Raw genomic sequence first — 24,608 nt, 5'->3', positions numbered from 1 at the left:
ATCAATTAATAAAAAAATAATATTATGTAATGATTTACTAATATCACAGTTTGATTTATCTTTGAAGTAATAAAGAAAAAAACATCTAAAACACCAGTGTATTTTATCTGGAAACATTATATGAGATAATACGGCTGCCATAAAACATGGAATTTTGAGAAATCTTTAAATTTTAAACGTGTTATTCATAATTAAATAAAACTCAAGTTAATTTCTTTCGTAAGCAAATTCATCACGTTTGACCAATTACACAGTAATCAAGTGAAGTATGGCAAAAGCAAACGAAGCATATAAATAATAACATCAAAACTTAAATATGTCATTAAAAAGAAAAGAAAAAAACTTATTTGAATAAACATTTTCACAAGTGGCATGGCCTGTTGGTTAACGGGTCGGACTAATAATTCAAGGATTGCTGGTCCCGTGGGGTTCAAAGTCCTACAGGGGCCTTTATGGTTTCCTTGAGCAATAAATTTCACATTCAATTTCAGTACAATAAACGGATCTGAGAGTGTGTCTTAATAACCTACACAATCAACAATGAAATAATTCTGAATAAACTCTGTATCCAAGACGTTACCACATGCTGAATAAACTGTAATAAGTAAATAAATGCATTCTTTGTTAAAGAATGATATCCGTAAGTTTGTTGTTTTTAACGTCTAGGAATGACGAGTAATGACGAGTAAAACAACAACAGTTTTTTCTAAATGTTTTCTTGAAAACACTCAGTCATGCGATAATATCTTTATTACCCTTATTAATGCGTCATCAATGCTATTCATATGAAAAAAAAACGTTGTAAACATTATTCTTTGCAACAAACAAAAAAACAACAAAAACAAAAACAGAAAATGTCTGTGTGAAATTATTATAAGACTTAAGGTATTCAGCTGTAAATAGCGCTATATTTTTGCTATTTTCTAACAACAAAGAAACAAACGTCTGATGTTTTATTCTAACAATGTTTTTTGCTTTCTTGGTTTTTTAACATTAGAAAATGGTGAAAAGATAATTCTGGAAAAAATAAACTTTAAATTCTAATTTGTTTTTGTTGGAAATCTAGTCACACGGACATTCCAACTTTACTGGTTACGGAATACCTAAGGTACCCTTTTTGTAAAGTACACATGTATTTCAGACACAAGCGGACACCTGAATAAAACTACCGACCTTAAATATATAGTTAGCACAAAAGCTTCCTCACGTGAAAGCAGTTAAAGTCCCTTGTTGGATTCGAACCCACAGCGACGAGGGGCAAGTGATCTTTACCACTCGGCATTGAGATTCCACTTAATATTTGAGTATGTCAAATTTACTCAAAGTAGGGTGTAGTATTCAAACAAGTGAAACATATAAAAACATCATCATATAATCATTTTGTTACAAATTGATATGGATATCATATAAGTATTTTTTTTAATATACAGTACAGGAAAGACCACAATTTAACTAAATATTCAGCTTTTTGTACAACATTAACAGACATCTCATTCCATCTAGCGGAAAAAATACGATTCAATAGCTATCTTTAAGCTAAAAATAGAAATTACCAATGATAAAAAGTTTTCAAATGCCACTCCACATTAAATTTGCTCTTTTGTATAATCATGCTCTTTGACTAAAATATATTGTTTGTTGGTAATAAAGTAAAACTTGGCATTTTCATGAATCAATTAATTCATATGTCAAATATTTCCTATATCTATTCATGCATTACGAGCACAATTAATTTGATTGTTCAGAAATGTTCCGGAACACATATCGTATTCTTGGCGGTTTACTTGTTTTTCATCTGAACAAAGTATTTATTAATGAAAATAACACTAATCTCTTAACAAGAAACCATCAAATTGGACTGAAATAAACTATTTTTTTGTGCCTTTTAGTAACAAAATATTTTACGATGTCAACCACATGTTGTTACTTCAAAACTGTCTTCGTTGTTTCAAATGATAAGTCAACGGATATACTGTGAATAATTTTAGATTTATTTCACATTTTAACAATTTATCAATAATTACTTTAATATAATACACATGCTTGTTTCTTGTTTAATGTGGGTTTTTGTAACTTTAATATAAATATAAACTAACATCAGAAAAATGTGCTTGTAATTGATTATCTCATACAGCGTCCGAAAAAACCTTTGTAAGAAAATATATGTTTGTTAGATAAAAATTATTTCGTTTTTAATATGCTTATCCTTTTGTTTGACATTTTGATTCTAAAAGTTCTAAATGTTATGCGTTATGTTAAACATGTAATGCTCTGAGATTTACTTGTCTTACTCCTTTTTAAATCAAGAAATCCCAATTTTATAGCAGATGATTAGCTTTAAAAAATTAAACCTGTCACATCAATCATTCATAATTTTTTTCCCTTTGTTTTAATTATTTTTGTTGTTCTTGTTGTTTTGTTGTTGTTGGTAATGTTGTTCTTGTTTCTTTGATCTATTTGTTGTTGGGTTTTTTTTGTGAGTTTGTTTGTGTTTTTTGTTGTTGTTTTTTTTGGAGGGGGGAGGGAGGGGATTGGTGTGTTGTTTTTGTTGGTGTTTTTGTTCTTTATTTTGTTATTGTTTGGGTTTTTTTGGGGGTAGGAGGTGTTGTTTTTTGCTGTTGTTTTTATGATAATGTACCGATTTTTAATGAGTCATAGTAAATATGCACATTCGTCATTTTATCATTAAATTTATCAATTCAACTTTAATCATTATCATTTCTATTCCCTCAAGATCGGAGCATAAGAATTTCTTTAAAGAAGAAATACATTAATGAATATCGTAGTGCACGTCTCTTGCAGTCTGGAGGTCGGGTCATTCATAGGTATATTTTCGTATATTTTCACAACAGTAAATATTAGGTGAAACTAACGATAGACCGATGGTAACAATTCAACCTCTTGAACTCTTGGGTTCATCTTCACGAATTCACAATTTCAACATACATAATTCACGGATTCTCGATTTCCACTTCTTGAATTCACGATTTCAACTTCACGTATTCAACTTCGTTATTACACGTTTTGAACTTGACGATTACAATTTTGTGAATTCACGATTTCAACTTTCTGGAGATTTAATCTTTAATTCAAGTGACAGATTAAAAAAGAACGTTACCCCCTATTTCACTTTAGTGTTGTTATATTGTTCTGGTTCATCGGAATCATTGATTCCAGCACGTAAGTATTGGAGATTAAATACCGGCTAAGTCGGTGCTAGGGGGCATGAGATATCTTACACTAATCCATTATCTCTCTAGTAAACAATTTCATTAAACATTACAAACCATCCACTATAAAATGTAAAATGTTTGATATATCTTTTGCAAAAAATGACCTAAAGGTTGTTATTGAATGATATGTATTTGTGTCCTTGCTGACAAATTTATCAGACATAAAACAAACATGACATTCCCCATGCTGTCTTAAATGTCTTTGGTTATTATGATAACGGTGTACAAAAAATACAATATGTTATTCGTAGATCGTATTTAAACAACCCTTGTGACATTAAATCAAGTAAAAAAAGTGATTATTGCATTACAACAATGGAATTAAGGAAGTCATGACTTTTTGTCTAACACAAAATTAGAAACCATTTAATTTTTCATCTGTGTCCCTGTCCATCGAATCTATATCCCTCTTCCATTATCTAACATAATTACTTACATATAAAGCAATGACATCAGTGCTGAAAAACCCAACAAGGGTACTTCCAGCAAGGTTTAAAATAAGCTTTCATTGAAAATACGAGTGGTATAATCTAAAAGACGCATAAAGCCTCAAAATATTATAATTTTTTTATTTCTCGAAAGCTTTTTGTTTACTTTTTGTTTAATGCAACAGTTTCAAAAGGGTACATATTTGGTTGTATTAACAATTAGTAAAGGTTTCTTGTGATGTTGTTTGAAATGGAAATTATATTTTTTCTAACTATTTGCTTTTTTGATGACAAAATAGTTTGCAAAAGATCAAATTTCTTAAAGTGATAAGCATCAAACATTCTCTAGATCCAATCTCTAATGGTTTGTCTTTTTTTTCAGGGCGAATTCGTATTTGTTTCTTCTAGCTTAAAGTGCCTTAAATATATACAGTTTGTTCTCTATATATTCCAATTTCATAGTTGATTTGTTGCAAACAAAGCTTTGTTAATATTGCAATCATTCCAATGCGGTTTCGCGGATGTTTCAAAATTCACTATTTTACATGTTCATGTTAACAGTTGAATTCTGCTTAAGACAGTGCTACGTAGCTTGCAATTACCACTACCGTCCATGAACTGGTTAAATCAAACTGAGCCTGCAACATTTTCAATTTTGTGGTGTTGAACTTTCTTCAGGGAATTCCGTTTTTTTTCTCTATTTTATGTTACTAGTATTCTGATTGCAGGCGACAGGTGACAAATGCCTAATTAGAAATAAAACTACTTGAATTTTTCAAACTCAAATTGTACTGACCAGTAAAGCTGGAACGTCGCTATGTGCCTATGCTGTGTCGGTGAGACGTAAAACCCAATCAAGCAAACAAACAGACTTTTTTCTTTTTAGAACAAAAGTTGAAATGAAAGAAATCTTGCCGTTCTCTCATTTACCTCTTTCATAGCTTTCTATCCGGTGATGAATGGAAACATGTAGTTTATCTAGTTCACATGGCATCATAATAAATTTCGACAAACTTAAGTTAAAATATAACTTTAATGGTACCCTTTTTGTTTTTTTTTTATTTTCAGTTCGTTTGTTTTGCCCAGCAATGCAGAAGCAAGTTTGGAATATTTCAACCGGAAGACTTTGATTTTCACGCATGCGTATGGTGTTACTTTTTCTTGTATCCGGAGAATGTGTTTAAACCTCACCATCATCAGCATTACCTCATGCTTACGACAAATAGCTCAAAATACCCGGCTTATTCTACATTCAAAGCTGATATTAAAAATTCTACCTTAGTTGACATCATCTGCTCATCTTTGACACCTGATGAATGTGACAGGTGGAAACTCTGTTGTGAAACATCCCATAAATGTTGTCGTAGTCACGCCCACTCCGAGGATTTCAATGACACGTGCGCACCAACGTGGGATGGATTTGGGTGCTGGGGAAAAGGAACGCCGGGCCGAATAAGCTCTATGTCATGTCCCGTTTTCTTGCCGTTTGCCATTCCAACAAGTAATTATTACATTGAGTATACATTTCTCTATTTTGAAAAAAACATATGTTATAAAGTACTTATATTGGTTTTTACTAAGTAAGACTGTTTTGTCAATTGATGCCAAAAAACAGAATGTTTTATTTTAACATTTATTATTATACTATAAAATTTCCTAATCATTTTTTTTTAGAAATGCCAAAATTACCATACAACAACTGTATAATTGTTTTGCTTTAAACGCTTTAATGAATGTCACATTACAAAGCATTATTGAAACAATTCAAAAACTGACATACTGCTATGAAAGCGTCTTTTCATTGTCGAAATATATTACAGGATCGGCTTTGAAAAAGTGCCTGTCAGATGGTACTTGGTCAAAGAATGGTGAGCTTGAGTGGACAGATTATACACCGTGTCTAAACTATCAGGTAAAAACATTTTGAATTTGATTGTTGCATGGTCAATTAAAAGTCCATTTTGCCACAAAAATGTTTTTTTTTTATGTTTCAACTTTTTGGTGTCTTTTAACACATTCCATTGGTAGGATAGCTGAAACATCTTTCTCCTCGTTTCCGTGTCAGCAATGAATACAGCTATCGTGATTTAGTCAAAATACTACATTGTTTACATAGTGCTACCTTTACGACTAACTACTTCACATTGAACACTACTGTCTTCAAGTGATAATCATCTTAAATTTTCTTTTACTACATTTGTCATTTCTGCAAAAGAAAAGAATAAAAATTTCTGAGACATAACGTGTCTTTAAAAGGTATGCCTTTTCATTTAAATGTTGTATCAAGTGAATGCTTCCAAGATAATTATTCAATTACTCACCGAAGTCTGATGATATATGAAAGTCTATGTTCTTAATACGAATATATTTATTTGTCGTAACTACAAAAATAAATTAATAATACAAACTAAGCATCTCAAAACTGAACTGCTAACTTTGTTTAAATCATATTCTGGCCGTATGTGAACTTTTTATATCGGAAATTACTGTAATTTGCATTGAGATACATTATACTATACTCATCTATGATACAGCAATATCAAAAAACAAATAATCTATGTAAGTTCCTTTGTAATTCAAATGTTAATACTTCGTCTAGACAGGGCCGTTTCTGTTACCTTGTAATTACACCCATTCATATGAATAATAAAGCTGGATTACATAACAGAGCACTCTCGAATTGAAAAATCTCCCTACGCTTTGTATGGTGTATGATGTAGAACGTTACGAATGAATAGTGTATAGGGCCGATTATTAAACAATTTATATACTGTATAAGAAAGCATAATGACCAAAGATACGCAACCGATTATGAATCAGTTTTAATAATTGTGATATTGTTGGATATTCAATTGTAACAATTTTCTGAGGAGTTAGACGTTATGTTATATAACATTTCACAAAATTGCAATGGCGGCCAGATACTATACGAGTAGTAAATGTAACTAATATCTTGGTTCATCTAGTAATGTTTTTGGGCACTGCACTCAAAAAAGAGAAAAAAAAAATCCCTAAAGAAAGCCCAAGACGGCAAAATTGAAAATGTTTGATCGAGCCTGTTCGTGGACGGTACTGTCAAGTGCAAACTACCGTCCACGCCCCCTAGCACCGGCTTAAGCAGGATTCAACATTTAACATGAACTGGTACAATTTGGAATTTAGAAACATCTGCAGATATCTTATTAGCCTCATATATCTCATTTTTGTTTAAATATTTACAAAAGAACTCATATTATGTTATGTACAGGTATTTTGTTATTTAAAATATGTATTTGAACAGGTATAATAATTTTAATATGTTATCTTTAATTTTCCATTTCAGGAGTTGAAAACTACAATATTTATAAGTATCGGCTGTCAAATAGCAAGTCTGTTATGTCTTGTACCATCAGTTATAATATTCTTCCAATTTAGGTACAGTATTTAATTTATCGTTTTTAGAATATTAATATTCATTTTAGTTTATACTTTCTCAAAAAATAATTTGCTTGTTTGTACAATCGGTTTTATGCTTAAAAGTGACATTTCTGTAATAAGGGTAAAGAAATACGTCTGTCACATTAGATTTTTAACTATGTTCTTTTTAACAATATTTCATTATATTATATTATGTGATTTAGTTAGGTTAAATTAGAATGTGCGCTCAATACATAATTATGAAAAATATGTAGGTTAGTGTAACAAGCATCATGTTTCCTTCTTTCTACTATCGAGTGCAATATGTTGGTAATCTTGTTATTTCACCATTAATATTCGCATTCGCTAAAGAAATTAATAAAGCGAAAATGTGACTAATACAAAAGTATGATAATACAAGTAAAGTGACAAGATGCTCATTGTTTCGTTATCAAATCGAGCTTTATTAGTTATATCCATAAACATGACTTCATTAATGGTCATTGACCAAAAATTGATAATAAAAAATGGTAATTATAAAATATGCAGACTGCATAAAATATAAAAAGAATATGAAAAATAAACTTTTTATTTGGCCCGTTTAACTTAGTTTGATATTTTTAAAGATCAATAACATTACAAAATAGAGAAAAACGGAATCCCACAATACAAAGTTACATGTATTTTTTATGGATATGTGAGCAGGCAATATGTTTGTATTTCTGGCACTAGAAATATCAATATTCTTATAAAGCAAAAAAGTTTTTAACCATAATGGTGTCAATTTTTATAAATCAGACCATTGTCACAAAAAATAAATCCGCTCTACTTGTTTTCTATTGCCAATAGTAATTTAAAGGGTGCGGACACTCTCTTAGATGAGGTGTTCTTTCGTTAATTCTGATAGAGGTAACATATTTAATCTTTAACGACGCATCACCATTATATCTATACTCTTGAAATAATCGTACGATATTTCTAATGGAAGCATCGACGTAATTATAGACAATTGCACATACAAGTGGAAATCATGCCGTCAAGTTGAACTCTTAACTTGCCTTTTGCCGACTAATTGTCAATGTTGCCTTGAGAGAAGTAACTATTAGGACTATTTAGAACTGTAGAGATCGTCTAGCACTTTATAAAAACAGGCATTAAAAATGTCGTGATTATTTGAATTTATTTATACATAGACCATATCCATAAATGGAATGTACTAAAGTAACATCAGTAAGCAAAAAGTGTAAACTTATTTGTCAGAAACGTATTTTATATGCATTACTTTACGCACAGGAAAGAATAGACGAGCGACCGTATAGTACGAAAATTGTGAATTCATATCGACTTGTATCAAAATAGTCTAAATGAATATATAACGAGCATTCTGCTTGATTCATAGAATTTTTCGGAAGAGTATAATGCAAGTCTAAAATGTGTAATGACAGAAAATAAAAATTCAATCAGATGATTTAAAAACAAGGAAACGTCGAGAATATGCCAACATCGCTGTTTGATGGTCCATTTTACATAAAGTCTGCGTAATACAAATGTATTAAGTAATACGTTATCAGTTGATTGATTTGTGTAAAGGTTAGCGTTTAATAAAAATAATAAACTGATAAATCATACGTTTTACTTATATGCCACATGGCTTGGTTAATACAGAATTTATTTTAGTTCGATTGTGTAGGATGCTATTAGCTTATATACACACATTCTAATCCGTTCTTTGAACCTAAAGATAATATGCAATGAGTGTAAAGTTTCCTACTCAAGGAAACAACGACTTGCCCCGAACGAGGCCTGAACCCATGCGGCTAGCGATCATGAGATTACTAGTCTGACGTGTTAACCACTCGGACATTTCGCCACGTCTCTTGTTAAGATATAATAATTTTGTGTTTATATTTATACAGGTGTTTACTACATCAGCATCGTATACGACTACATATCAATTTCTTCCTCAGCTTTATTCTTAGTGGTACGTTCATCATCATTTGGAACACTACGGTCACCTACGACAGGATCACCAATACAAACGTCTCTGATACACTGCTTTATAAAAATTCTGTAAGTTTGATCTATTACCTCGTTCTTGTATATTGACATTTCGCATATCAGGCGATATTTGGATATATAAGCTTAATATACTTCTTATTTTTTGTTGTATATTAATATTGCGTTTCAATTAAGATGATGTAAAAGGTGTTACGGGTTGTTTTTTTGTTTGTTCTGTGTTGTTTTTTCCTATCATTTTTCAATTTAAATTCACGTTGAGACGAAATTGATCACTCCTTTAAAGCCAATACACTAGCATGAGTTTCAATAATAGGAATATGATAAATTGTGTTCAGGTCCCTTTCTCTGACGGCTTTTCCTATATTCTAATATACCGATAACGATAATAAAACCAAATTCTGATTCAAGGTCATTTTAGTATTTTTAACATGCATTTTTAAACGGTAGTAATTGATGTATTAATCTTCATCCACTTACTTCATTTTAAATGAGTACTAAATATTATACATATTGAGAGCCTTCAGTGAACATTTACAAGACGGCTTTCATGTTATTGAAAGACAGTAATTCGTGAACATTGTAACCCTCATTTTTTACATATTGACCTCTGAGATGTCTTTTTTATCTTATATTGACAAACGCCACCATGTATGGAAAAAAGAAACGTTATTAAATCACATTTTTATTATAAAAGACATTTTGTCATATCCTATTTGCATAAAAGGTTACTAGGCAGTAAAATACAATTTTCAATTACTGAAATTTCCAAGAATACGAGTTCGTCCGTTTAACAATACGATCTAAGATTTAATTATATCATGTAATGATTTGGACATAACGTTATTTCCTAGACGTCATAAAACGGAATAGGAAATGATAGCTTACTTTAATGTAACCGAAAAGGAGATGCATGTAAATGAAAAGAAGTAATGAAGTTGTCGTATAAAGATTGGACTTGTCGCTTTGACAGAGACATTCTTTACAAAATGTGCAAAAATATATATATAGAATTTCATTCAAATAGAATTATAAGATTGTATTAAGAGTTGCCTTTAAATTAAAATAGTGTACTATTATTGTCAGATAAAAAGAAAGGCTGCAATTGTACGATAATTTAATGTCAAGTAGATGGTACAAAACCTTTAAAGAAAATGTATTACTTACTACAATTACATATTTAAAACACTGTCCCATGTCAGAGCACTAAAAGTATGTCTTAACAATGACCCTATCTTAAATCATATATACCTCAAACAATTCAACGCTCTTGAACAACGTACTTGGTGTGTTTTTTCGTTTATTTTTTATATAAATTTCTCCTATAAAATGACTTAACTACATGTTTTTCTTTAAAAAGACTGACATTTTAAATGTATCTAGTGTATTATTTGATAAGTTTTGGTCACAGATTATAAAATGATAAATTTACAGCCAATTTATTTAGTTACTCCTTTGCTCATAACATATATATATGAGTTCTTTTTTCTATATATATTTCGCTCTGACAGATCAAAGACCACTATGAACTTACTCTGTTTTGTATATTGTCTATCTTGTCCCTGTAGAATTGTTTCAAACAATACTATCTTCACCAGACAATATTTTTACAGCTATTAATCTTATTTTGTCAGCAAAGAGTGACATTTTCATTATACATTTTAGACTGATAAACTGACATATGGTTGTTAAGCTTTCTTGAAATAACTCTCTTGTAAACCAACAGAGAAATCCCTAAAGGATTTGATCGGTCACGACTGAACTTTGATTATGGAAACCATACAATTGTAGTGATACATTTTTTAAGACGAGTCAAAACAGTACTAAGATACTAAATACTAGATCACATATATCTGGATAGATCTACTTTTTCATTTTCAGCTTTAATGAAATGAAAATATGCCTAATTGGCATTGCATTTTTCCTTCATCTACATTTAAAGCCTTTTGCGGAGCGGTTGCTTTTACGGACTGAGGCATCAAAATTGCAACCACCGTTAAACTTTTCGAGGCCGTATAACCGATTTAATGGGTTCAAATTACTGGAGTCTATGCATGCTACTAGGTGATATCGTTTTGATCCTGATGTTTCTTTAAGTTTGTAAGGACCGGAAATTAGCCAAAATAATTTTGGCAGTTGGTATAAACAAACAAACAAGTAAACTGTTGGTACAAACAAACAAACATGTAAAGCATGAAAATCAATGCATTTTGCAGTTAAAAAAATCACTTAATACATTTTTCATTAAATATCTTACTTCAGAATCTGTTAAATTGATTTTCAGTAATAGTAACTGTATAGTGCCCGCCACCCCGGTCATAAAACACAAATTTGCAAACTGGCCTCGCTCTATAATGATAACAAAGGTTTATCACTTAAAAATGATACGAGTAAACATTAACTGAATGATTGACATTTAAGATGATTTTCCCCTAATTAGCGATTGAAATTGAAATTTCTGATTATCTTTTTTCTTTTTTTTTCATTTTTAATCGGACTTGCACCATACAGGCATGCTGAAAAAATGAAATGGAAATAATAAAAGAAACATGAAATAAATAAACTGTCTATGTTTCATTTTTCAAATTTTGTACGCTGTTTTTGTAATTATTCTTAAGTAAAATTTCTTACATTCTCTTAAAAAAAACCTAAGAATGGCTTTTTATGGAAGTACTTATCAAACGTAATTATCTGAAAGTGACATTTTAGAAGTAATTAGGCAATTTCGGTACATTGAACGTTGTACTTGCACAACGTCCTACTTCTAAATGGTTCTTAATTCTAGGGTACGTCTTTAAATACTACTTTTATAAAGAGAGTCCTTATCGCATCATTAGCTTTTTTCATCAACTAGAATAATTTTCATTTACTTTATATGGTATATTATCATATAATAATAGCTAAGATTTAATGCATGCTTTATTTTTTCTTACCTCGTTAACAAAAGAGTATAATTATGTTGGCAGAATAAGACACTGTCGGAATCGGCATGAGACCCCAATACTGCATATGATTATGTTTATTCCAAACGTCTTAGTACTACATTTGTCTTGCCCGTTGTGATCATTTATTAATATAAAGTGGTAAATGTTGAATATTTCTGAAGTCGGTGCTATGGATTAAAAAGTACTTTTCGTTATCTCTTTTAAAGAGACTTAATCAAAACGAAACTGTTCGTATCGTGTATTTTAGGGTCTTATTTCAATTGTGATGGAAACTGACCCCTTTTTGTCTTCCCCCCTTATGATATTAATTATACCTGTACGCAAAGCCCCCATTCAGCTTGTATGTCTTAAATTCATGACAACATATTTAAAATGTAACAAATGAATAGAGACGACGTCAACGTATTAAGATTACTGTTGTACTTATCTATTAAAATCATAATTATGTTGTTTATAAAAAAAGACTGCTTGTTTTAGCTATTTTCATTAAAAGCTATCTAATTGTATGAAATCCTCAGTATGCTATAATGCGCGTCATATTTACAAGAGTTAAAGAAAAGAAATCAAATTATGTTATTTTGAATATGAAATCAATCCAAGTTTTCAAGCTGTTATAAGCCATTTAGTTTTCTGGAATTTTAATTTCCCAAGGTGAAAGAATATTTAAATGGATAGAAATTTATAAAAATAAGAATAATAAGAAGAACAAAATAAGAAATATCCACCAGTTTAAATTATGACCACTTTTTTATAGGTTTGGCATATATAATTTTGTACCAGATCAAGATAACATTTATTTGTTTCATTTATTATATTTATATTATTAAAATACTTTATTATTTATCATATTTATCATACTTACATTTTACATTATTTATATTTAATTGGTTTAAACTTTCTTCGAGTACAAACACATCGGCCCTCATCAAAACATGTTTGTTTCTTGTAATGCAATATTTCAGTGCAATAAAAACCAATCGCCCTCGTCTAAGATATTATAACGTTTTCCTCTTGGACTGTGTAACCTTTTATAATACATTTTTTTATATTAATTATCTAGTCATTGTGCTTTGTGTAAACGTTTTAATACTGAAATAAGAAAATAAAACGAAATTTATTCAGAGATCGTGAATTATGATCAATTATGTTCAATTATGTAAACGAAATGTCATAAATCTCTAACTTGTACCAAACATTAAAGGAAAGATGAAAAGTGCATTTGCTTCAATATGCCAAAAAGGACTTTATTTGCTACTGAAGAAGATATTGTACTCAGAAAGAGCATACTTTCATATTTCTTGTAATGAACTAGTTTATATTTTCAAAACTGAGTACATTAACATTTATCATTTTCATTTTCATGACATTTTTTCTTTGTCACTAGTTACTAATATTGACTGAAACAAAACCTTCAAAACATTGCGAGCTGAAATGTATATTTTATCTTTTCTAAACGGCTTAAGAAGATTAAGTTTTGACCTAAGTTTTGACTATATTTTATGTTTCTTTAACAACTTTAGTATTGACTGAATATTTTGTTTTCTTAACAGTTTATGTGGCAAAAGATGTCATGTTATGTCAGAAAAACCAATATTTTCCATTTCCTTTCACTGGGCAATTACTTAGTTTTTTCTACTCCTTTGGAAAAAGTGTTTTATGAGAACTAAAAGCCAAAGCGTACATACTCGTACATGTACATATAAGATCATTAAAAAAGTATTTTTGCCCAAAGTATATATTGCATAATTATGAAAAAATAAGTACACATTTTATGTAACACAATTATCACTGCGGCAATGTTCTAAATGTCCGCTTTTACAGGCAAATAAGTAATATTTAAATTTTTGTTGGTAAGATATCACTTGCTTGTGCCATTGATTCCAATTTTGAAATGTTTTGATATTTATAGCATTTTTTTCAAAATCATTGCTAACTGATTTATCATTAAATTACGGATTATTCGGTATGAATGTTAATTTAAAACTTTAAGACACACGTTTTATAAATCCTTGTTCAAAACCTAGACCTTAATGATATGGTCTCAATATCCCATAAGTAACAAGACATAATGTTAACGACGGAATCGTGATCAGAAAACTAAAATTATATTTCAATATTCCGTATTTCTGTCATATTTTATTAGTAGTAAAGTATCTTTGCAATATAAAGTAATATTCAATTACTAAAGTTTCTAAGGAAATGAACGATATCTCTTGCATTGCGTCTCCAGTCCTCAATCATATCGTCTCATAATTTGAACATATGGCTGTATTCTAGACATTATATTATTGGGAATATGAAAGAAAAGCGATGGACTTGATTGTCCTTTGGTATAATTGATTCAAATAATTTATTGTGTTGACTCCACTGAAAGGGGTGGACAATTTTTTGCGAGACTTGTGTTCGATTTGATGTAGATCTGGTTTCAACTTATGTGAAAAATGCTTGTCTTTTTCTCATACCGTTTTCCAGGAATAATTATTACCACTGTGCAAAATGACCGTAAAATAAAAAGCGTTGCACCGCTCAAACTGTGCTAAACATCGTGCAAAGAAACAATTTTTAATTTATTTTTGAGTAAATTTTTCATTATTAAAGAACATTTTTTCATTTTAAGTGCTCAAGAATATCACATTTATGTTTAAGGCTGTTTGGCCTTTAGACGGTTTCAATGGGGCTTGAACAATATTGTACTTTCGAATACCTCTAATGAGCAGACTCAATCAAACCGAGTCTGGTATTATCACTTTTTAAACCTTGTTTTCACCTTCTCTTTTCCATTCAGATTTACTGAATCATTTCTTATAATTTAAAAGAGTAGATGAAATGAAACTGATGATAAATTTAGATACTTAGCTGTGACTTTTAAAAGTTGTCTATTCTTTCTTTCTTTCTTTCTTTCTTTCTTTATTTATTCATTTATTTATTTATTTATTTATGAGTTGAAGAGTGCATGCCTTTTGTATTTTTGTTAATGCTTCAACAAGTATATGTAAACATCGAAAAGCCATTTACATTATCACGCTAAATCAATCCATCTTTCAGTATTGGCAAAACTATTTACCTTTAAAAATAGTTGGTCTGAGTGGATAGAAAAATAATTCGCTACTTTGCTATAAATAAATCGTAGAAATTAATGAAACGGAACAAATATATCAGGTTTTAACAACGGTAGGTCATTGTAAATAGCAAAAGAATAAGGTGTTAACATGTATCAGAGAAAATCGTATCTATCAACTGTTGCACTGGAGGTTAAGAGAAACTTTTTTCTACCTTGTTTATGCAGTCTGCTCTTACGGCAGATATAGGAAAAAACATTCATTTTGTATTTCGCAAATATTGCTGTGAGGGTAAAAATTATAATTAAGTTTTTCTTCCTACGGCATCTCTGTTGTCTATGGTGTTTTTGTAATTTTGTTTCAGTTGTTAATCTTACTTTGAAAAGCATTTCAACACGAAATGGCCTTTCTTCATACATGTACGAGTACATGGCAGACTGATTAACAGACCATTGCTTTTCGAGCATATTGTACAAGCTCCATCATTGTATAGAAAAGAAAACTAAATACTAAACGGCTTTGATCAGTCACGATTGAACTTTGAATATCAGAACCATTCAAAATTGTAAAGATTAGGGTGTTATAAAAAAGATATATATATACATATGATATAAAATACATTTGATATTATTTATGAAAAGATAGGTTTCACAAGTAACAACTGAGTTTTGTAATTAACACATCAAGAGGGATAGTACTGAAACAGTTGATGGGTTTAACACAATTCCTTGGTAATTGTATTTATTTTCAAATGGTGTTTTAGCATGTTCCAAGTTAACGTAGACACACTGATATTTAAAGGTTGTTTCTTTTTCAATATTCACACACTATAGCGAGTATGATTCTCAATCTTTTCAGAACAAGTGATAAAAGCCATGCATATTAACAAATATACATTATTATTTTCTTATTATCTTATTTGTTTTGAATTTTCTGGGTTATACAAGTACACTCATTAATCTCCCACAAAGCAAAAGTAAAATTAATATGTATTCTTTTTATTACGGTTTCTTTCCAGTCAATTTGAAGCCAAAGTATTATTCTCTAAAAGGACCATTTTCAAGAGTAATTAAGCCGTATATGTACATAGACAATTATGATATGATGCCATTACTGCATTTCTAAATGGTTCTTATAAAAGGATCATTTTCAAGGGTAGTTAAGCTGTATAAGTCCACAGACATTATGTGATGCCATTACAACATTTCTAAATGTCCTTATCAACGGTAGATTAAATTAATGTTAGTGTTTTGAATTGAACATACTTGCATTTTAGAGAAATAACCGTTAAATATAAGTCAAGTAATTTGTTCTCTTTATGAAATAAATTGTTCATGTTCAACATTAATTTGTAACGCTCTTAAAATCATAATGATTACATTCATCAACAATGCTCGCCCCCTTTTTGTATTTAAACTTTTTCAGACAACTAAAATAGAAAGAACAAAATTAAAAAAGTTTACCATTTACATATACACACAAATCTGTTGTCATTTTAAATGTGGATAGTAAATGATCATATATATCTGATGGAAACACTTTTTTTCAAATTAACTAGTCGTGAAACATTATTTAATGGTTTAAGAGTCTAATCTTCATTTCTTTATGAAATAGTTATCATAGCAAAGAATGGCACACTGGTTATTCTGATGCACTGTAACACTGCACTTTGGGGTCAAACGCTCTTTGGGGTCCAACCCTAAAGTGCAGTACACTTCACAGCGCATTTTGGGGTCAAACGAACTTTGGGTCAAAATCAGGAAATGAACCCCAAAGTGCGTTAATATGCTACAGATGAACGCACTTTGGGTTCCAAAGTTCTAAAGGTGCAAATTGAATTCTGCTTAAATAGTTTCTACTGACGTATTTTTTTAATATTTATGGTGACAGTCGATAATCACTTTGCCAAAATGCAATAAAATAATCTTACTTAGTTCCATTTAGATTTTTAAGTGACAGTCATTCCTAGATAAAAATGTTTTAAGAATTTTACAACTTTAAATATCAAATTTTTGACTTTATAACTAATTATATAAATTGTACGATTAAATGTATTCCTTAAAATAACATGTTTGGAAGGGCATTATGTTGTATCAGCCATTTACTTTTTGGTGCTATATTGAACCCTAAATTATATATGATGGGGATGCAATGGATTGCAGTAAAAACTATTTCATTGCACATATTTTCATACAATTCAAGTTCTGATTAACAATCATAGTAAAGTTGCATAAGGGCTACAGCTGTTACTTCTTTTCAAGACTATTTCACAATGTTTGACAATCCTAAATATGTGGACCACAAGACATAGGTAATTAAAACGTATACAATGTTAATATCATTAATATTTAAGAAGAAAATCTAGTTTGTAAATACAATTTACATCACGGAGTAATGACAATGATTTCTCGATTAGTCAATGCCTTTGAATAAATGTATTTGACATCTTAATGATTTTTACGTTTGTCAGGTACCAAGCATGTTATTTCATTTAAGTAACTTCTGCTATTAGTATATTTAAAATATTTTAAGTATACGCTCGTACGTTAATCTGTCCGCAATAACGTTGTTTCAATTTGTAGCCATTTTGGGATCTATATTGAGACTGAAATGAAATGACACAAGTGAAATTTAATGAAAACGTTGACCCGAAAGTACGTAACGCACTTTGGGGTCAGACCCCAAAGTGTGTTTGACCCCAAAGTGCGGTGTTACAATGGACAATTCTGAATTCCTATGCGAAAGAAAGTGCAAATGTTCAACTCTTAATTTCTAGAAGGTTATCTAAAGGCGACGCAAATAAATATGACCAAAAAAAGGTTATTTTTTGCAAATGTATATTGCAAAATTATGAAATCATAAAAAAGTTTTTTGTGTGATACAATAATTCCTAAGGCAAAGATCTTCATATGAAGTTAATAGCCGGTGAATGGACGAGTATATGACCAATTTTAGCAAATGAAAATGTCTAGCATTAAGTGCAAATAGAATAAGTACTTTTTTACCTTATATCCAATTTCTGATACTTTATAAGTTATTCTTGGTGGTTTGTTAACAAGACACTGTATAATTTTCAAGTTACTTAGTCATAACTTTTCATTATAGAGAAAAAAAACAATTAACATTTCTCATTTGTTTAAAGCGAGTACCTTTATTTTGTAATCTCAATAGCTCATTGATAAAAGCACCATGTTAATGGTAGAATCTTGATAAAAAAATTTAAAAAATCATTCTTTTCGGGATAGTTGTCATATTTCATTGGTTGTAGAGTTTCTTGACTATAAAATGTAATTTTCAGTACAGGAAGGTGGACTACTTTTCTTACAATTGCGTTCCTTTATTTAATTATATTTATATGTTATTTTATTTAATATTATTTCCTGGAAATTGAAAATATGAAATAGAAACAAGTTCTTACTTTTATGTATTTTCCGACTAAAGACATAAATCATGTAAATGAAAAGTAAACCTGTAAATATTAATGATTGGTAAATAGTAAGTAAATTTCTAAATCTTTTGAGAATATGTAATGAATTCAACGATTTTTTCAACGATTTGTTCAACTATTGTTTTGAATATATGTCCTTACTTTCTTATTATTTGTTTTACTTCTTGAACAAATATTTCCGGGCATTAAGAGTCTGAACTTTATTTCCTCTAGAAGGAAGTATCACTTTACGGTGTCTTTCTAGTCCAATTGAAACCTATATATAATTGCTTAAAAGCACCGACCATGATTTAGAAGTAATTAAGCCATATATGTTCACAGATTTTATGTGATTCCATTATATTTCTAAATGGTTCTTATTCCTAATGTTAGTCTTTATCAATGGTAGATTGAACTAATGTTAGTGTTGTATTGAACTTTATTTCTATTTAGAGGAAACAGCTAAGTAGTCAAGCACTTATCCTTTTCGGATATTTTGCATACATGAACAAAGCTGTCATGCTCGTCAAATCAATTGAAAGTTATGTTATCCTTGATAATAAGGTTGGCATCTTTTTTATTTGTGTTCATCATTACAAGTGACATTCCCCACTATTCTTTAATATACGAATAATTTCAAGCAATATTTTACAAATTAAAAGTTACAAAATGCTTATTTACGAACTCTTGTTTTCTTTACTTGTATATATAATATTGTCTTTAAATACCAGTGAAAGGAGAGTTATAATTGGTTATTTGTTAGTGATCAATGTATGTTTGAAACATTAATAATTTCCATATTCATAGACGTATCATGGTGCTCGTAAAATAATGGCGTTGTCTTATTATTTATGTAGTGATATATAAGAGCTCTTCATTTATTTACCAGTTATCACTGTCTTTGAAATCAATTTCTAAGAATTATTTTTTCCAACTTAGATTGCGCCGTTTCATTGTTCTCAGATTATTAACAAACATTTTCATATTTGTAAAAAAGGGGGTGATCGAAAGGTCAAAACTCTGGTATTGTTCAAGACAAATACATGCTAGCATATTATTAAATTCTATTCAAGGTATGACAGTTTTTTATTTTCTACTTTCTTCAAATGTGCTAAGTGTCCGGTCAAGTTTATGTTATTGTTCTAGTTTTGAAAACAAATAATCGTTACAGAATTTAAAGAAGTGACTTAAGGTATATTTAAATTGTTGCATAGGCAGGACGAATGAAGTGGAAACTTACCTTTTTTGTTTAGCCGTCTATGTGTCTTGTTTCAAACAATAACATCTTTGCCAGATGAGAGTTTCAGCTATTTATCTAATTTTGACAGCACAGAATGACATTTTCATTATACATTTTAGACTGATAAACTGACATATGGTTGTTAAGCTTTCCTGAAATAACTCTGTTGTTTACCAAGAGTAAAATCCCTCACGAATGTGATCAGTCACATGTTAATTCGATTATAAAAAACAACCAAATCAAATAATGAGTAAAAAATATGAACATTTCGTGTCCCAGATATACATTCTGTTGCATTATATCTTCATTAGATAATTTTATCACGATGTGTTTGGTTTTATGTACAAGAGAGTATATAGTATATACGGTGAAATGGTGATTATCTAATGTCAGTAAATTACATGGTGTAGTTAAGTTTGTTTGTTTTTTTGTTTTTTGTTGTTTTTTTTGTATTTTTTAAGAAACAATGTACTTAAGTATGCCGATGCACTTTATAAGGTCATTAACGTAACAATTATTAAGTTTTGTTATCACATTAGCAACAGTTAAGGTCTATCATATCTATTGTTTAACAAATCCTGAATTGTCTGATTAAGATGATAATATGTCCAGATCTAAATAATGGTCCAGACTGTAGTATATGATGTTATGTTATGGGGCGTGAGGGGTTGCACTTTTTCATTATCCCTCATGTACAGACTCTATCAAACTGAGTCTGCAATTTTCATGTATTTTTGTTGTGATTAATGCTTCCGAGGGATCACTTTGTTTCCAGATTTTTTTTTCACTCCAGAGTTTGGAAACTTAAATAGTAAATGTTATTTTAGACTTGGCCATAAAAAACGACATTTTGTATCATTTCAGTTTATCACGAGTCATTAACGCTAAGTCTTTTCATGACATTGTTGTCGATGCTTTAGTAAAAAAAAACATTAATGAACTTCGTTTCGTTTTGCATGCGATTTATTCTATCTTTTGTCTAATGTCAGGTAGCAAACCCTCGTTTCCTTGTTGAACAGGAAGTATAAGTTCCTGTCGGACTGTTTTGATATCATTTGTATTCATAACGAAGATCAAAAGAAAGTATATGAAAGGTTAAATTACTAAAAATTTAGATATATTTTTTACATTCCTGTAGATTAGTGTATTCCTATTAAAAATTTCTAAATGTCATTTACTGTTATATAGCAGACGTATATAACTTGGATTTATGTATATGAGCAATTATTTCATCAAATCCATCTAATTTCGTCTACAAGTTATGTAAGAACATCACCTTCTACATATAGCCAAATGTCATCCCTTGCGGGCTATTCTGCTGCCTCAGTATAAACCAAATGTCATGTCGTGCAGTCGTCTCCGAATCATGACCTATCCGAATCAGTACTTATCTTCTTTGTGTTCAGATATTAAGTTAAATATTTAAGTGTTATTATATTATCTAACAAAATATCTTAAGAAATCATAAAATGGTGTTTCTATTTATTAACGCATACTTTTCTTCAGTCTGTAAAACAATTTATACTTTTCTTCAGTCTGTAAAACAATTTTGTTTTTAAGTAATATTTATTCGTATGAGTTCACATAAAATGAATATACATTATTTGAAACAATTTGTTGATGTGTTTATACATTATATCGGTAGAGAAAGGAAAAAACATACCAGAAATAATTTAAAAAAAAAACAGATCAAACAAAAAAAATAATTGATACTTAGTGTTTAGATTACACAAGTTAATCGGATATCCTCTACTCGAAGGTCAAATCGGTTTTCAATGAGCAAAGCTTGGAAATAGATAAAAATGTTATAAAAATGTTCAATCAATACAAATGGGTTAAAATAATATTATGCAGTTATGACAAATGATAATTGTAAGCAATTTAACATAATATAAGCAATGCGATTTAAGCAGTGTATCTACAAATTACAAATAAGAACATTGTATTTGAAAATTCACAATGGTCAACATACATTTGAATCTCTTTTCGTTGCAGGCTCAGTGCAAGCTGCTGTCATTTCTGAAATTGTATTTTATTAGTACAAACTATATGTGGATGTTTTGTGAGGGCCTTTACCTATACAGATTGATTGTCAACGCCTTTTCACCTCCTAAAAGGCTTATACCATTCTACATTCTCGGATGGGGTAAGTAGATTAGCATCAAAATTTGCAAAACAATGATTGTTTACCTCTTACCTCACAACCATGTTTTCCCCAGTACAGTTTCATACAGAGATCGAAATGAAGACTTTTAGTGATGTTCAGATATAGCCCCGTCTATATTTTACGACAGTGGTGCTCAAATATAATTCAGTTTAAATATTTCAATTATATATAGTTTCAGTAATTGTAGAATAGGACCAGTATAAAACTTTTGAAACTGCAATAGAAGTGAAATGTTAGTACATCAAAACTGTGCTTAAACCAAGACATTGCTTGAATACAGTTTATTAAAATTAAACAATTGTGCTTATAATATTATATGAAATTCAGAATCAATATATCTAAGTAATTTGTCTATATTTAGTTATGAAAATGTAGTTTATTCATAACAATCTTTCAGTTGTTTATGATAAACAGATCGTTTTTCATTTATTTAGTAGTTCGGAAATTGTGATGCATGCAATTTAGAAATTATATTTGCAATTTTTTATTTCATTTTACAGGCATTCCTCTTGTTTTTACGAGCACATACGCCATTGTGAGATTAACACAGGCAAATGAAAGGTAATTATATCTCATTAATGAATGTTTCCATGTTAGAATGATATTTAATCTGATATGTTACATACTATACCAGGAAAATCATTAATATTTGATGATAACTTCGATTCTGGTTTTGATTTTTTTCACGATACGCAAACATTTGACATGAAAGTATTACTTTAATAGATATCAAGGTCAGTATTAAATTGATATCTAGCAATTAAGTGATTGATTAAATGCGTTGATTATCAATTTAATGTTGTTTATGATGAGTAAATATATTTAAACAGAAACGAAAAATAAAGCAATCGACTAAGTATTATGATTGTGACAAGTGCATCTGAAATTTAAAATGTATTATTAATATTTAATGAAGCTACATCTTCTATCGATGTGATGAATACAATGTACTGTTCATAGAAGTAGTTATATAGGTGGTCGATTAAATAAGCATTTTTGCCAAACCAACAGAAAAGCTTGCTATATATTTCATATAATGTACGTAAATTTAAATATTAAAAGGCTTTCGAAGATATTTTGTCGCCATTTTTGCTTATTACGTATATCAAATATGTTTTCATTTACTGGCAATTACGTATGAACTACATTGTACATTTATCATTAAAGAAATTATACATTTTTCATGCAGTTTGTTTAAATATTTTTGTTATATAAGTTATAATGGTGCCAAAGGAAGAAGTTTTCCAGAAATAAACCTTCCACAAAGAATCATTCATTCATGGTAGACAAAAATACCTCCTAAAATTGCTAGATAATTCATCATAGCAAGTTTTCTTAACGAGTGCTTTTGTCTTAATATCAGTGTTAGACATACAATTATTTACCGACTATTTGGATACGCATTAATTTATTTTATTAAGACCTTTATATCATCTTATATTTGCAAAAAGCCATTTGTTTACATGGAAAATAACTTATTAATATAGGTATAAGAAATCTATTATCATGGCGCTTCAGAGAGGCTCATGTTTTAAACGATAGTTTGTTAGTAGTTTACCTTTTACTGTTGTATGATTATATCAACATTTAAAACTACATATTTTAAAGATCAGTGTGTTCATTAAATACAATATTTCAAAAAACTATTATGTGTTTCCGACTTGAATAGGATTATAATTTTTAAACTTATTTGAAAGGTGATATGTGCTGTATCGATTCATCGGCCAAATATGCACTTAATGCTTAATATAGGCCCATATTAGAGTAGCGATACATTATGTCTTGACATTTTCACAATTAAAATCTATTATTACCTTATCCCTTCTATAAATACTTATTCCTTATTTACAACTTATTAATTGGACGGCTGAAATCCTGCGCACGTGTAATGATGAAATAACGTGTTTGCCGGTCAACATTTTTAACTGTTACACCCATGTCGACGTTATCGGGTATTTCTGTTGACGCCGCCCGCGTCTATTCGGTTAACGAACGTACATATGCTAAATGTAAGGAAGTGGTTTGTCTGTAGAATTCAGGTGTAAACAATGATGTTGCAATGTATATTATAGTTTTATTGCAAAGTATAATATAATAAAGCAGTTATTCCGTTGGTGTTTTGGAACAGGAAACTGTTGTTTCTCGGTATCAGATATAACATTTGGAACTGTTAACCTCGGCAATCGGCCTCTGGCAACAGTTCCAATTGTCATCCCTGATACCTCGGGCAACATTTTTAACTGTTCCACATACACCCATGAAATAAGTGTATAATGATTTATTTTTTATGTTTATATAGTAGCTAAATCATACTACCGGAGTATTTGTAATTAAAATTCTGATAAATTTATGTCAGTTGTCTATGACAATTCAATATCATACGTTTATAAATCAAAGTAATGTTTGCGATATTGGCTTGATATTGCAACCTGCTATTATCAAACGAAATTAATTGTGTATAAGTTCAGTTATATGATAGTGAATAAACAGCATGACTGCATAAAATTATTTAATAAATCAACGTAATAACTAAAAGATCTTATATTACCTAAACGTTTATAGCATTTGATAAATGATGTTATTTTATACCTTGCATTTCAATAGTGATCTTGTTTAAATCAAAATAACTGACTCTATGTTGCAAAGATGTATTTGTATTATTTCTTTATGGGGTATCATAAGTTCTGTTGTAGCTGT

The 24,608-nt window shown here is 29.8% G+C and overlaps 1 protein-coding gene across 1 annotated transcript in view; it reads left to right on the top strand.

Moving 5' to 3' along the window:
- The window catches only part of LOC132738206 (calcitonin gene-related peptide type 1 receptor-like), a 94,045-nt gene that overhangs the window by 18,612 nt on the left and 50,825 nt on the right, over window positions 1–24,608 (top strand). Inside the window, exons 3-8 of the mRNA XM_060725672.1 lie at window positions 4,730–5,162; window positions 5,482–5,573; window positions 6,984–7,075; window positions 8,974–9,127; window positions 21,740–21,890; window positions 22,412–22,472. Coding sequence (XP_060581655.1) covers window positions 4,730–5,162; window positions 5,482–5,573; window positions 6,984–7,075; window positions 8,974–9,127; window positions 21,740–21,890; window positions 22,412–22,472 — 983 coding nt within the window. The remainder of the gene's footprint in view (window positions 1–4,729; window positions 5,163–5,481; window positions 5,574–6,983; window positions 7,076–8,973; window positions 9,128–21,739; window positions 21,891–22,411; window positions 22,473–24,608) is intronic.

This window comes from Ruditapes philippinarum, unplaced genomic scaffold, assembly GCF_026571515.1.
Source record: "Ruditapes philippinarum isolate M1 unplaced genomic scaffold, ASM2657151v2 ctg4281_1_1_1_1, whole genome shotgun sequence".
Taxonomy (NCBI): Eukaryota; Metazoa; Mollusca; class Bivalvia; order Venerida; family Veneridae; genus Ruditapes; species Ruditapes philippinarum.
This window is presented reverse-complemented; position numbering and strand designations above follow the sequence as displayed.